Here is a 16264-nt window from a genome sequence, read left to right as displayed (position 1 = left end):
AAAATAGTTTGCAGAGAAGTTGAATTCACTGAGTTCACCGAGACTATTACCAGTACATTGCACTTTCATATTTAATGTGTGTGTTTTCTTCTCAAAGATATCTTGACACTAAACCCAAAATTCCAGTGCAAATAAAATACAGAAGAGTTTGTGTGCAGAAGGATTGATGCAAAGTGCTTCTGGGACACTTCACCCATAATCTTTCTTCCTCTATTTGGGCTTGCAGGGTCATTCTTTTTATAATTAAGTTTTGATTCAGTTGCCTAAATATAAGTTTTTTTTCTCAAGCAGGGGTGTGTGAAGAGAATACTTTGATAGCATGTACCAAATGTGCAGTAGGACAGAACTTTGCCTGTACCTTTGTATTTGTCAAAATCTAGCAAATTCTACATTCTAAATATGATATTCTTTTATTTCCTTACTTACCTTATGTTTCCATTGCTATCAGTTCTGACTTGGTAGGAAAAAGGAGCTAAACCTTTATCCTATACTAATTAACAGGTGAAGTTGTGAGCTTTGACCTCCCTTTGCTTTAAAAAATGTTTTCACATCTCAGTTCTGTGTTGTTTTTCTTTTTTTTTCTCCCCCCCTCTATAGGGTCTCTGTCTCTGCCTTGATTTCCAGTTCGACACAGTTGTCAAGGACAGGCCCACAATTCTTAGTAAGCTTTTGCTGCTTCATTTTCTAAAAGCGGATATTCCAGCTTTGAGCTGGGAGTTCTTTGTGAATCGCTTTGAGACCTTGTCTCTGGAAGCACAGCTTCATCTGGACTGCAACAAAGAATTCCCTTTCCCAACAAGTAAGAGTCCAAATTAATCTAATCACCTTTTATCAGCTTCTGGAATTTCAGCTGCCTGCAGGGGTCTGAGAGAGATGTGGGTCTCACTTGTATAAATTCTCTGAAATTAGGTAATCTTTCACGCAAAAAGACAATAAGTCTAAGTGAGCAATTTTTGATTGCCCAAATACAGATGAGGCTATATTCTGTCACACCTTTGAGCATCATATTTTATTCTCTCTAGGATGGGATTGTCAGCCTTGGTTGAAAGGTGGTCTGGTTCTAGGATCAGCTGCAACCTGCGTTAACCCACTTGTTCTTCTCTAGGTGTTCTTATCCTATCAGCATTGCTGTTCTCAAAGGCCTATGTCAGGGGTGTCAAACTCATTTTCACTGGGACCCACATCAGCTTTGTGGTTGCCTTCAAAGGGTCAAATGTAATTTTAGGACTGTATAAGTGTGACTACTCCTACATTTATGCAGTCCTAAAATTACATTCTGCCCTTTGAAGGCAACCATGAGGCTGACGTGGCTCTGGGTGAGAATGAGTTTGACAGCCCTGGCCTACGTCATGTCTCACCCTGTTCTATAGTGGTCTGTACAAAGACATGTCTAGGAGCTGTATGACCCTTGAAAAACAAACAAGTGTATGGGGCACAGCACAAGAGGTGCACGGACTCTTAGAGCTGGTGCACAGTTAACTATTTCTCCACTGACAAATATTTGTAAGTGTTTGTCCTGTTCATACTTGGTTCTTTGATGAGATACCATGTCTCCTTCCATTCACTAGGCAGGGAGTAAAAAATTGTTTGTGCATGATTGTTTAACACTCTGAGTAATTGAAAACTTCCTTACCCAAATGATGGCCCATGAGGCAGATCTATTTCCATCTGATTTGCTTGGAGGAGGTGGGGACAGCTGTTTGGACAGCTTGTGCTCCCTGAGCAGCCTGATGCCTCCACCTACATTTACATGGAGCCCAGTGCTGAAAAAAGCCCAGGCCCTGCTGCTGCATCCGTACAGGAGGTGGGTGGAACTGCAAACATTTTCTTCTTGATATGTGAGTAACTTCACCCAAAGCTGGAAATTGCTGCTGTGACCTGAGGAGGGAATCTCAGCACTGGTTTCTAGTACTTCTGGCTGCAAATGTAGGGTCAAATCTTAAAACAGGCATATTTAGGAGTGATTTAAAATTTAAAATATGCAAAAGATATTTTTCAAATTTCTCTTTAACCTCTTTGCCTTTCCAAAGACATAAATGGTGCAAAGGATGGGCTCACCAGCTTTAGTTGCTCAGATAGTTAAACTCAAAGGGTTTGAATGCACTGTAGACATGAATGTAGAAATGCCTAATGTCCCATTAAGACCTGCAGTGATACTGCTGGTAATACCACTGTAAATGCATAATCACACTTTCAGAGTTCTGGAGCTGCTGTTCAAATCCAGGATGTTAGGTGTAGCCAGGACAGAGAGGTCAGTGAGGCAAAACTAGAGGCCACGTTTGGGTATGAGAGCATTAAACGTGATCCATACTCATGAGATTTCTGCCATTTTAAACCGAGGATGTATCATATTCCCTTAGTCTGAAATTCAGGTTTTTGTTTCAAGAACCTGTTCTTGTCCAGTCTCTAAAGAAAGAATTAACAGTGTGATTTTTTAAACACAGTTATGCCACATGGGATTTTATGAATTTCAGAATGAGAGCACGCAAATGAGTACCTTGCAGGTGGACCCCTTGAGCCCAAATGAAGCTTTCTTGACTTGAGTGGGACCTGGGGCCCAGTTGCATTTGGCACTTGGCAGCGTTAGGACCTCACCATGCTGTGGAATGAATCCTAACTTGGTCACTTGCATTTGCAAAGCTATCACTGCTGTCCGGACAAATGTCGCCAACCTCAGTGATGCAGCAATGTGGAAGATCAAGAGGGCTCGTTTCGCACGTAATCGTCAGAAGAGTGTGCGTTCCCTGAGGGACAGTGTGAAGGGACCAGTGGAGTCAAAGAGGGCGCTCTCCCTTCCAGAAACCTTAACCACCAAAATTCGTTGAGTATCTATTTATATTTTTGTGGCACGCCTGTATGTTCTCCCTTAGGATCGTATCCTATTGCTGGGTACACATCAGAATTGTCAATATTTGTCCAATTGGGATAGCAAATTTAGGTTTCTGACTGATTTGGGCTTTATTCAGATAATGACAAGTTAGTGAGTTTGACAAAGAACATAGACAAACAGTATGGCTATGCTGTGTTTGGTTAAAATGCCAAAACAAGATGCTCCAAGACTAGTTTGTAGATAGATTTAAATTTTTATTTGTGCTGAGACACAGTAGTTTTGTCTAAAATAAATACAGTGTTTACAGAAAAGTTCCTCTTTTACCAGTTTATTTATTAATTGTAATTATTAATCAGTGTATGCAGCATATGCTAGACATCCTAAAAACAACTGTTAATGCCTCAAATGAGCTTTCGGGTCCATGCAACACATCCCTTGTGCCAGCTTGTATAGGAGGACTCAGGTGCTATATGGAGCACTGTACAGATATCTTTCCAAGCAGAACTAAAGCTTACACATTCTCATTTAGAGAAATTTACAAAGGTTAGTCTTTATATTCAAATTGGGCCTCTTGCGTTGCTCCTGCCAGTATAATGGGAACTGATAAAATGTTCAAACCTGAGTGCTGGTGAACTGTTAAGTTAAAAGGTAATTTATTTTCTCCAAAATAAACACCACCATGTTTTGGGACTCTTAGGTAATCCTTGACCAATTTCAGATCCCGTATAATGTCTCCTGTGTGATGACCTTTATATCAGCAGAGCCGTAAAGTGGAGAAAACTAGAGTTATAGAACATAGTGCAAAAAAACTGTAGGGCACAGAAGTTACGTATTTTGGTTACAGTCACTGCCTGTCAACAGTACATGAGTAAATTAATATAAATATGCTAGCACTGGATATATGGTGAAGTATAAAATATCAGTGCTGCCTTTTTAAACAGAGTTGCTATTTTTTTTTTTTTTTTAAAGCTCTGAGCTTGACCAGACATGAGCAATCTGCTCCAGCACTTGGAGGAACACCAGAGCAAACACCAGGTAGGTTATTTTGATGGAACAGAAAAAGGAGGCACCAGTGCTGGCTTTCTTGCTGACTCATAAGATTAAATTTATGCAAGATGCAAGTTGCAAAGGCACAGAGAATCACATCTCAGCATGGTTCCAAAAGGTGTAAATTGAAGTTTTAGTCTCAATCTGTACTGAAAACTGTCCCCAGCTGTAAACAGTACTTCAGGGCTAGGAGGAGGTTATTCAGAGGCAGTCAGCTATGTCCTTCCTGCGTCTCATTGCCCACAGGAACAAGTAAATCTTTAGTAAGTTGGCCCCATGGGTCACCTATGGTCAGCCTGATCTTTGACCTTCCAATTTTAGGAAGAGCAGACAGAATGCTTTTGATTGTCAGTACTGTAAGTTACCCTTGTCTCCTCTGTATGCTTATAGGCGTCTTAAGTCCCTTATTTTATATTTACTGACATTTTGTGGAGATGCCACCTCTGTCAAGCATCAGTAGAACAGCTAGCTCAGCAGAGTCCAAGTAATCTCTAAATAATTGTGACTACTGACAGCTGGAAATCAACCAGTTCCTTACAGAACATATGCACAGGTTGTTGCAGGCTCATAGAAGGAACAAGTGAAATAATGGTGTGACGAAGAGACGCGTCAGTAGATGATTGTTCTTCATTTAATGACGCCATTCGCTGCCTGTATACTGGGCTTAGAGAAACCTGGCACCTAACAAGTGTCAGTCTCACAGTAGGCATTGTTAGCCATTGTGATTTTATTAGATGTATTTTGGTATTTCAGAGCTTCAGTTTTCCAGGCTCAGGTTATTAATCACCTAAGCTGCAAATTCAGGTTCCACCAAAAATGTGTATGTATAAGAAGCTGCATGTAGCTAGTAACCAGTGATACAAAGAAAAGTCTGATAATAAGATTCAAAATTACCACAGATTCTTTGGAAACTAGGAGACATCTGATTTGTCTAAGGAACTAACTGAATCTTAAGGTGGACTGTGCATCTGCTGTAGAAAAACATTTTTTTTTCTAAATATTTCAGAATTTGTTGTTTTCTTTTTTGCGTCTGCAAATCCTGGTCCAGCAAAAGTTTGGATAGAGAATTTTCACTTTGAAAAATAAAAAATCCCAGTGAAAATTGTTTGGAATAAAAAATATTGTATAATATAAAATTCGTTATTTCTTTTGACCAAAATGAGACCAGCAAAGGAAAGTTAATAGAAGTGATTCTGAAAATTTCCCCTCCTAGTTTTCATTTTTGGCTATCATAGAAATAGCAACCTTGACTATGCTCAGCAAAACAGCCAGTCAAACAAACCCCTTTGCTCATATACCAAGGAAACATAAGATATTTTGAATTATTTTAAAAATTACAGACACTGCAGTTTTGCTGGTGAAGAACCTAAGACAGATGCAGTTGTACCAGCAAAGGAATCTCTTGCCTGAATAGCATATTACATTGACAATATGGGTAAATTAGAAAATGATTTTTTTTTTAGTATTTACTATAAATATATAGCTATGAATTTACATAAACCCTGGGACATGTAAGTAACTCTAACAGACTAAGTGGATATAAGTCACTGGCTAGTAACCCTAATACAGGCATGCAGGAGCAATTTTAATCTTAAACTTTGAGCTAATCTTCCTTGTAGGGTCTGTCCTGCAAACTTAAACTGTTCTTGTAAAAGTAAGGACTATTTCCAGTAGTTCAAAGGATTTAGTCTTGAAATGAAAACATTTAGATTTTTTTATAATTGTACTTCATACCAGCTTGCTTTATCTCAGTTATTTGCTGTTAGACAGATTTTTAACCACAGATCAAAAAATACGTCAGAATACTTTTCAGTAACGCTTAGTTTTAATTGTTAACAGTTATAGTGTTTAAAGAACAAACTAAAACTAATGGTGTAATAAAAAATTAATTTTCAAGTATTGCCCCCTTTTGGTGCTGTCAATATTTTCTTTCCATTTGATTATCCTAATGGAAAGAATTTTTACTTATTTTGCAGATAATGCATATATAATGCATTTTATTTATACAGACACATTTCGTTTGAATTACTGTTTTAAAATAGAACATGTTGGAATAATATACTGTACTGTGCTTTAGCCATGAATTAGCCAGTGTTAGTATAACATAGATCTTTAGGAGCTGCTAAGCACTAAAAAAAAGCCTTACAAATAGGATGAAATAGGGTAACTCCAAAGGCAATTACTAGAGAACTCTAGTAATGATAAATGGTCTTACAAGTAACTGGAAATACTATATTTAAAAAAATATTGAACTATGAAAATGAAAATACTTGCCCAGTTGGCAATGTTATTTGCAATGTGTCTGTTTTGCTTGCATAGTGGTAGCCAGCACCTAGACTTCCTTGTACTTTGGAAGAAGCCTCTCATCTTTCACATGATCATATTCCCACACAAGGTATTATTTCCATTCAGTGTTTATAAACCAAATCTTAGGTTTCCTCTTTGGGAAAAAGTCACCAAAGTTTTTAGTGTCCCAAACCCTACTAATTATAGTGCCTACATTTTGGCCCAAGTTATTTGAAGGGAATACTGAGTGCTAAAAGAGGAAGTCTTCATTCTTTCTTTAATCCTTATTTAGCAGAATTTTCTGTATCTCCTACCTTTGCTGTTTTGTACATCCTCCACTGACAAAGACTAATATCCACTAACTTTTGCTGAGGAAAGACTGAAGACTATGCCAGATGAGAATACTCTGTCAGTGGGACTCGATTCTCCTTTAATGCATAGATGTGAAAGAATAAGAACACTCAGTGTGGCAGAAATGCACTGGGATGCAAGGACAAGCAACTCAGTTAAACATGAGAAAGCTGAGAAATGGAGCTCAGTGTACACAGTAGGTGTTAATGTCTCCTGGGACTTTGCCAGGTGTCTTTGGGCAGAAATGCAACAATGAACTGTGGAAAAAAACTCTGGTGTATTCTGTACCCTGTTTACAGTCTTATCCGGTGTCTGATACTAGTGTCTCTTATGCCCATAGGACAACCCTCCCCAGAGAATGATAATACAATCAAAGATCTGCTGCCAGAGGATGCTGGGATTGATCACCAGACAGTCCACCAACTGATTACTGTGCTCATGAAGTTCATGGCAAAGGATGAGAGCAGCGCCGAGTCCGACATCAGCAGCGCTAAAGCTTTCAACACAGTCAAGCGCCATCTGTATGTCCTGCTTGGTTACGATCAGCAGGAAGGATGCTTCATGATTGCACCACAAAAAATGCGTCTTTCAACCTGCTTTAATGCCTTTATTGCTGGAATAGCACAAGTAGGTGAAGGCACTTACTACTTTTTGCAGCTGTTTCTCGTTGCCTGTTGTTGCAATGGTGGTAGCACAGCTGCCTCTGTACCTCTTCAGCTGGTGAGGGAATTTGAGAACAAAGATGGCTGCTTGTTCTTTATTCTCAGAAGGCTCCATGTAACCTAATTAAGTTCTTTCTGTACATTTTTGCTTTGCAGTTAAGTAGTAAATGATCAAATAGCAGTATGCTAATTTATAACTTCCTACTAGTACTCTAAACTTGCTGCATTGTTGCCATAGAGGTAACGGTTTTGTGTGCGTGCAGGCACACAAATATACTACCACTGTGTGAAAACTTAGAGACTGCTTCAAGCCTCTTTGCCCTCTTTCTGTAGCCTTTGAATGCCTTACTTTCCTCATGTGTCATTTCCTCCTTTCCCATTCAGGAAGACCTCATACCTATGTGTTTGTGCTTGTTTTCCTGCATAAATGGTCTGTAAACTCTTTGACATTCTTCACTTTGCAGGAGACTCATTTTTCTTCATCCTACGAGTGCACCAGGATTTTCTGTTCTCCCTTTCCCAGGCAGTAGTACCACCATGGTGAGCTCCTGCCTGTATTGCCGTCATAAATGACTGAGCAAATCTTTGCCTTGTGCCTTCTTCTCCATCTTGTAAGGAGGACTGCAATTTTCTACCTTACAAGGCTCTTCTAAGGCTCAGTTAATTCTTACTGATAGAGCAGTTGGGGATGCTATGCTGAAAAACATTTCACGCTTGCAGAGTATTCTTATTATTTGCAATGAAGCATCATCATAATTTCCACATGTTTTAATTATTGCAGTCTCTCATACAGGATTACCACAGGGGAGAGAGAGGGCTGTGATTTCAGGTCTCCCCCTGCCCCAGCTCTTAAAATTCTTACTGTAATCTTCACACATTTCTCAAAGTTATTCTATATTTGCAGTTCTTATCAGGATTTTCTGGTTCATACATTGGAATCAGTGATTTTTTTGAAGTCAATTAGATACTTGTAGATACTTGGATAAACTTTCATAGTCATGAAGAAGTCAGATATGCCTGTTTCAGCAGGTGAAATAGAAGGTGTTAACGCAAACTGGGTAGCTGCAAATGCATCCTGATCATTGTCTTGGAGCACCATTGCTATTTGCTGTTGGTGTCTTTCACTTATATAGTTTTAAGCTGAACTGTGTAAAAGGAGATTCAGGCCTGTTACCATTCTATTGAGAGTCTGGAAGTGATGGTTCAGAACACAGGGCAGTATCTTTCACATTTTTCTACATGTTTACTAAGTTTCTCAAACTTCGATGATCATAATTGACCTGGTTTTCAATAATACTACTTAAATGCAACTCTAAATATCAGCTGCTGCCTTTCATCTTCTGCCTTTAAAATGTCTCAGGACAGCCCAATTCATCGTTTCTGTTTGAAAAGCTTCATAGTTGAATCCTGATTCCCCTGATGTCAAATGGAGTTGGAGAATTTCAGTAGGCCAGGATTTTTCTCCTTGTAGCAGACATCAAAACTTTAATTTCTTAGCTGTAGCCTGCTTTGTTTTGGGAATCTCCTTTGCTGCAAGAGAAATGCTACCTGCAATCTGAAGATGTGTTTACAGAGTGAAAACTCAGTGTGAAGCTCTTAAGATATATATTTCAGTTACTCTCCTTCTCTTAGTCATAAACATTTGCATTCCCTAGTCAGCTTCACAAAGGTTGGGATTGGGCCGACTTGGGCTGACTCATTGGTTTTGATTCCAAGCTTGATTGGAATGGTCAGTTCAAGAAAAAAAGAAAAGTCTCGTAGTATTTTGCATCATAAAATCTGAGTATTTGAAAAGCCTCTCTCTCCCCAGCAGCAGGAGTGGGCCAGTTGTGGTGTTGCAGTGAGTGCGGTGTTGCCCGCACGGTGGCAATGTTGTACAGAACTGTCAGAGAGGGGAGCCAGCAGTGCCGGGCTCTGCTCAGCATCCCAGGCTGAGCTCTGCTCAGCATTTGCAGCATCATTTATTCCAGATCTTCCTGTGACAACCTGAAAAATGGGTCTACTCAGCTTAAGACATGTCTGCATTACAGTGTGTGCTGTGTTAAGGCAGGGCTCTGTCTTCCTTGTATGGATGAGTTTTTCGTGACCGTGCTGTATAGCTGTATCTCACCCTGAGGGGACAAGGCATTGCAGGGTAGAACCATATTTGGTGACTATATATCATCTGTTTGACAGGCTAACCCTGCACAGATAGACATGGGATTCATCTGTTTAGCTCTATGCATGCAGCACAAAAATTTGAGACAGCTGCAAATTGAACTAAGAGAATTTTACAGGAAAAAAACCTCTAGCCAGCTTGTTCAGGAGGGAACTTGAGAGATGAGTTCTGTGTTTGTAAATTAGGCTTATCCCCTTGTTCTAATAAAAACAAAACCAAAAAAAGAAATACAGACCTGAAGGAAATGAGCGATGTGGATTAAACAGATGTTTGTGTCTGTTTAGATGTACAGCACTCCTGAAAAAGCATTAAGTCCACTGAAACTGTAGGGATGTGCTAGATCTTGGGGGACATGCTGGAGCTTGCTTGGCCTGCTGTTACACTTTTCTGGGTGTCAGCTGGTATAGGTCAGTGTCAGAGACAAGGGCTTTGTGGATCCTTGTTATGATCTAGTTTAGCTGCTGATTTCAGGACATTAGTTCTTTTTATTTAAAGCCATATTTTGCAAGACTGATGAGAAGATAATGAAAAATAGTAATGCAGTTTCAATGGAAAACGCAGCTGTATCAGGGCAGTGAGCATATGTGCCCACACTGACCTGACTGCCAGGATTCAGACCTCTAGGACAGACTCCAAATAGCATGATGCTCTTCAAAAGTCATGATGGAGGCAAAGTTTAGGGCTAGCAGTAATACCAGCAACCTGCCTACAGCAACATCACTTAGAATTGGTGAGCATTCTATTCAGAGCAAGATATTTTTCGTTAGTTTTATTCTTGAATCCTTTAGGATTTGCAAGTTTAGACTTTCTGCATACCATTGCAGAAGGCCTTACCTTTGGAAGAATGGAATTCTTGTCTCATTACCTGGTTCCAGGACATGGGTCTTAAAAAAACCCAACAGCTAATATTGCAAGCCTGATGAGAAAATAAGGAAAACTGGCAATGCAGTGTTAATCCAGCCCCCCGCCCCCAATAACCAAAATACACAACCCCGCCTCCCAGGCCCCACAATTGCATCATATCTGTGTAAATGTGGGATATGCCTAAAACAGTTTTGTCTGTTGAAGCATGATCAACTTGTACTGTAAAAGAAGGCTGTCCCAGCGTTCTATATTTTATGAACTTGCCAATGTGTGTTAAAATTTAGACTGTGCAAGATGAAAGGCTTTCAGAACACATCTCTTGTTTAATTTTGCCTGTTTAGCTAAAATGAGAACTTGGCAAGCTGGCAGAAAGTTTCTAACTGATAGTCAGACATCCTTAAAAATGTCTTTTCTCTTCACTTAACTAATACCTCAACTGTATTAGTTATTTTGCTTTTCAACATCAGTGGATTTGATTTCGGGGAGCTGACTCTTCTGCTGATATTCTTTTCAGGTGATGGACTATAACATCAACCTGGGAAAACACCTTCTTCCCTTGGTGGTGCAGGTGTTGAAATATTGCACTTGTCCTCAGCTAAGGCATTACTTCCAGCAGCCTCCTCGCTGCTCCCTCTGGTCCCTCAAACCTCACATTCGGCAGATGTGGTTAAAGGCTTTGCTTGTCATTCTCTATAAGGTGAGTGGTCTCAGAAAGACACTGTCTGCCTTAAAATTTTCACTTCAATTTGAAATTTGTTACAGGGAACACCTAACTGTACGGCAAGTGAAAGGAATTGTAAAGAACGCTTTTCTTTGATTTGCTTATTTACTGTATTTAATTTCAATATCTGAAGTAGTTAGGCTTTCATCTGTGCAACTGACCTATAACTTCTGCTGTCTATATTGTCTTTCACACAGTTACCTGAGAAAGGAAAATATGGTTTTGAAAACAGAAAAATAGTATATGAAGTTCGAATGTATAATATTTTGAGTAACTTAGAATTAGTTTTTAAAAAATTGAGTAACTTTAAATGGGGGTGGGTCAGCTTAACAACCTGTGTTCTTCGGCTAAGTAACGCTTTTTAGGAAATGTTGTTAAAATGTAACATGTTTTCGTGCACTAAGTGGAGCCGTGAATATGTTTGATATGCTTTACTAGTTTCTAGCAGGTCTGTGGGGAATACAAGACAGTGGGGGTACTAGAAATGAATGATAACGTGCTGATTGAAATTGAGTATTTGGAGAACAGGTCTGATGAAAGATCTTTTGCATTATTATTAATAATTGTTTTTGTGATATAGAAGTCAACAAAACAATGTATTAAATCTTACTAATAGGATTCTTTTAAGTAATTCTGTGTACAAAGCTGAGAACAGTCCTGTTTCTTATGTTGTATTTAGAAATTTGTGATCAAAGGAAGACAGAGGGCATTCAGCTGACAATATCCTTGTCATTTTTCTGTTTTTACTGCCTAAATGTTTATCCAAGGATAAAAATTAGTTTTTAAGCTGAAGTTTTTCTCTTTCACTGACCAGTACCCCTACAGAGACTGTGAAATCAGCAAGATTGTACTTCACCTAATCCACATCACTGTCAATACCCTCAATGCTCAGTATCACAGCTGCAAGCCCCATGCAACTGCTGGTCCTTTGTATAGTGACAACAGTAACATTAGCCGATACAGTGAAAAGGAAAAAGGTACTTTTAACACTCTGATTTGTATGATAGTCATTGATTTAATTCAGTAAGTCTTGCAGATGTTGTAGAGATAGGTAAATATGGTCTTATTATTAGAATGTAATACTGAAGGTGTGAATTCTCTGATCAGCTATAGCCATCTACAGTAAAAGAAAGTCACAATTTCTCTGTAGGCTAAGCATAGTACAGCAGTTTAACCTCTCTTGAAGGAAGGGTACCTTAGACTTACTAGTTCAGTCATCTTTCCTGGATAGTCTTTGGCCATTCTATGACAATATTAACTGATCCTGCTGGCACACAAGATGTGTAACCAACCTGACACCGCATCCTAATTATACTTTATAATAGCATGACCTGGTAGCAAATATTTGATGTTGAAAAGAGAAAATGATGAATTCAGTCTGCAGTGTGCTTTTCTTTGTGAAAGGAGCTGAAGTTGACTAGCTTGCAGGAAGATGTAGATGATGTAATGTCTAAAGGCAGAAGAGAATGGTTCAACCCTTAAAGTCTGCATTGTGTTTTTAACTCTGTATGTGCTTGGTAGCTGTAACAGGTGCTGTGATGGTGTGAACTGGTGTAAGCTTGGGGCTTGAAATAATATGGTGTCACTGAGTGTAGTTCCTTACAATTGTGAAGTTTAGTACATGTATTTATAATGAAAGTATAACAGGTTATTTTGATGTTAGTCTCTAGCTGCTTTTCAGTTATTTTGCCTTTTAGCTGCTTATTTGCTCTTTACATCCTCCTTCTCAGTCTTCCTAGAGTGCAGCAAACTCTTATTTTGAAGAATCCAAGATGTACTCTTTTTATGCATTTCAGTACTTTTCCTCTTTTGCTACTTGTTGCTCATAAAAAGATATCCAGCAGAACAAGGACACAAATTATTGTTTACCTGAACACCCTACAACTCACCTCTAGCAAATTAAAGCAACCTTAAAATGGACATAAGTGATGCATCACATATTCTCACTCGCTTGGACATTTTGTGTTGCTAGAGGGGGGCTAAGAGGGTTCAGGTAACTGTATAATTACTATGAATTTGTCTTTGTTTTGAGCAGAGTTAATGACTTAATTCATAATGACTTAATGCTGAGGGTAGTAGTAATACATTTATAAAATGCATTCAGTTTCTGCATGGATTCTGAGACGTTTCTAAGACAAAGTGAGATACTTAACTATCCAGATTGCTGTTCATAGCAAGTCTCAAGTTAGGTTTAGAAAACTTGGTGTTCCAGTCCCATGTCCAACATTGATTCTCTGGGTGGCCTTGTGTCTTACTTCTTTATTGTTTCCCTGTGTTTAAAGTAAGGAGAATAACATCATTTGCTTACTTTCCAGAGCTGTTGTGAAGGGCTTTGGGCTGCTCAGAGGTAAAGGACCATAAATGGGCAAATTTTACTCTGTAAATGCTGACTTAATTGTAGGGCTGATTCTCCTCCCTTGCTGAAGTGTTGCAGAAAGAAAGGAAGTATGAAAGTTTTCTTCCACTTGCAAGAAGCAGCCAGTATACATCCATAAGGACTTGGAAAGTTGAAGCCTTTCCCACCATTTCTAAGGATACTTGCTTAGTCCCTGGTCAGGTAGTGTGTGTGCTGCTGTCATCATCAAAAGTGGTGTTCAGATGATCAACAGCTGAGAATTTCATTGACAGGCAGCAAGAATCTCTGCGGTAAAGACGGATTTCCCACAACTGAACCTGTTTCCTAATTTTACTTCCATGCTTAGCTGCAGGTATCTTGTGAGAAGAATCCTTTGTAGCTAAGGGGAAGAAGTTAGACTTGTAAGACATGATATTAAAAGTGATCTCCTAACTTACTAAACTCGGTCCCTGTAGAAATTCTTACTATCCATATCGATTACGTATCCCTGATGCTTTTAAGTGGGAGTTCCATAGCTTCACACATAGCAGAAACTTTCCACTGATTTCAAAGCTTAAGATATTAATGTCCAGTTTAAGTCTTCAGGTTTTGGCCATTCTAAATCTTTGGCTTACTTGCCTCTTCATTCCTAGACACCAAATGCATTTACTCTCCATGTTTGCTCACTAGAATAAACGAGGCAAACTTTTTGGTTTCTTCTCATGAGTACTCTGTTTTCTGTATTGTCCCAGTAGCGTTACTTATTTCCTTGGAGGTGAATCATGATAGATTTGTATTTTTCCTTTTTTTTTTTTAAATAGTCATTTCACATAGGTGATGTGGTTATTTTTTGATGGGTTGAATAGACTTGGATCTTTCTTACTTTCTGCTGTTTTCAGCCAGCAGGTCTCAAATTAGAGTATAATGTTTTACTATTACTACTTACATCAGTAATTTCATAATTCATACTTTTAGGTAATTTTCTATTAGTATTACCAGTTTCCCAAAATTATCCACTTATTTTTTTGCTTTCCTGTTTTGCTGGTTTATTATTGACCTTGCAGTTCTTGTACTAATCTCAGTCTTCTTCAGTTTACCATTTCTCACTGAGCACTATAGAAGTTATTTACCCAAGTCAGCATCCAGATATATTCTGTTTCTTCCATCTAAAGAATCTGTATTATTATTAGAAAGAAAGATCAGCTTAGAATGGTAAAAGCTTTGATATACTTTTGTTGCATTGTAATCCACTTTTAATTTATCTCTGTCCTCTCTTACCTGAACTCAAGATTTAACAAGAATGGGAGGCTTATACCTGGGACATAAATTTTCTTGTAAACTTCAGATGATTCTTCATTCTCCAATTCAAGTTTAATTGAAACTAGCTGAGGTTTTGTTACATAGACAGCTTTTCATTCAAGTAATTGCACTCTCGGAAGAGTAATAAAGTTTTTTCTTTCTCCAGCAGAGGAAGACAGTGTTTTTGATGAATCTGATATTCATGATACACCAACTGGACCTTGCAATAAAGAATCACAAACTTTCTTTGCAAGACTGAAAAGAATTGGTGGCAGCAAAATGGTGAAATATCAACCAGTTGAGATGAATGCTCAGAGAAGTATGAATTGTTTTGTTGGTATAAACTCATGCAGAAATAAAGTTTCATACTCTTAGTTTCAAGCTACCACCTTTCTTTGTAGAGTTTGTTTCACTGCTAATTTGAATACGAGGACTCTGTCTCACTGATGAGAGCAGGTACTTCTCATTTCACTGAGTGAGTTCTCTTATAGGAGTCTCAAAGTAGGGACTCCAGAATACCAATACCTGAAACCAGCAATTGTTTTCTGAAACTTTAAGCTCTTTTCAGTGTAAAAATGTTTAAGAGAATTTGTTGCAATTTCCTTCCATTGTTGGGCTGAAGTTTCTTATTCTATTTTTCTCCCCAGAGTTTGTTGTTGTTTTATTTGTTTGTTTTGTTTTTTTGATGAGGTGGGACACTAGGGAAAGCAAATTTGTTGTTGCTGCTGCAAATATTACGATTTTCCATTGGTAAAAAGTGTCATTTGGTGGTTTCAAAAAATAGGGAGGATTTTGTTTATAGATTTAGGTTTCTGAAATGGAAAAAAAAATGAAGATATTTCTACCACCACGCACTTGCCTTTTTTTTTTTTTTCCTTTCACGTGATTGCATGGCAGGGACAATGATTCTGACTAGAGCAAGCATCTGCTTTAGCTTTTCTCACTGCTTTTTTTGCATGGTGATTCATATGTGGAACATTTTGAAATATGAGGAGAATAATGATCAAGAATATTCTGTTTTATGTGAAAATATGTCTTTCATAGTAACAACAGTGATAAGCTTTTCAAATGTTCTCAACGAATGTGTTCACGTAGCGAAGTTCCAATGCAGTGGTAGTACCAGTGAGTGTAATTGTGCTCACTTTACTCCTGCCTAGGAGAGGGAGCTGACACTATGTGTGTGATGGTTGCCAGACTCTGCTGGGCTCTAGAGTCACTGAGGGAAAAAATTCTCTCAACACCTGTCTGATCTCAGGCTTGTGCTGCCACATCCTCACTGCTATTGCTACACTTGCTTCTTCAATCAGAAGCATCCATTTTAAGCCCACTTAGCTGCAGTAAATAACGTGTAGATGTGCTCTAATGTACACTCATGTCCAAATGATGTCCACAGTACTGTAGACCAAATTGATTTTGAAATCTCTTCAGAGCGGTCCATGTAGCTCATTTCTTCTTTCATCTGTCATGCCTAACACAGCCATCCCAGTGTCTGTAGAAATTACTTGCCTGTGGTATCTTCTGTTCAATGCATAAGGTTAAACAGTCTATCTTCAGGGTACCCCTGTCCAGGATGAGTAGAATTTGGATAGAATTTAGATAAACCCTACTGTCCAAATAGCAGGTTTTCTTGTCATTGTTCCTTGTAAAAATCTGTAATATGGCTCTGAGGTCAAAACAAAATTTAGATAATTCTGACTAAGATTTGGTTTGT

The 16264-nt window shown here is 38.6% G+C and overlaps 1 protein-coding gene across 14 annotated transcripts in view; it reads left to right on the top strand.

Moving 5' to 3' along the window:
• UNC79 (unc-79 homolog, NALCN channel complex subunit) overlaps nucleotides 1–16264 on the top strand; it is a 108290-nt gene that overhangs the window by 40741 nt on the left and 51285 nt on the right. For 11 of the 14 annotated variants that reach the window (XM_065063603.1, XM_065063613.1, XM_065063599.1 and 8 more), the window contains 7 exons: nucleotides 598–799; nucleotides 2641–2820; nucleotides 3800–3865; nucleotides 6855–7141; nucleotides 10713–10895; nucleotides 11734–11896; nucleotides 14720–14872. In XM_065063603.1, the coding sequence (XP_064919675.1) occupies nucleotides 598–799; nucleotides 2641–2820; nucleotides 3800–3865; nucleotides 6855–7141; nucleotides 10713–10895; nucleotides 11734–11896; nucleotides 14720–14872 (1234 nt within the window). The remainder of the gene's footprint in view (nucleotides 1–597; nucleotides 800–2640; nucleotides 2821–3799; nucleotides 3866–6854; nucleotides 7142–10712; nucleotides 10896–11733; nucleotides 11897–14719; nucleotides 14873–16264) is intronic. The other 3 variants (XM_065063604.1, XM_065063600.1, XM_065063602.1) reach the window with 2 other exon arrangements.

This window comes from Columba livia, chromosome 5, assembly GCF_036013475.1.
Source record: "Columba livia isolate bColLiv1 breed racing homer chromosome 5, bColLiv1.pat.W.v2, whole genome shotgun sequence".
Classification (NCBI taxonomy): Eukaryota; Metazoa; Chordata; class Aves; order Columbiformes; family Columbidae; genus Columba; species Columba livia.
The sequence above is the reverse complement of the archived record's forward strand: the minus strand, read 5'-3'. Positions and strand labels throughout refer to the sequence as shown.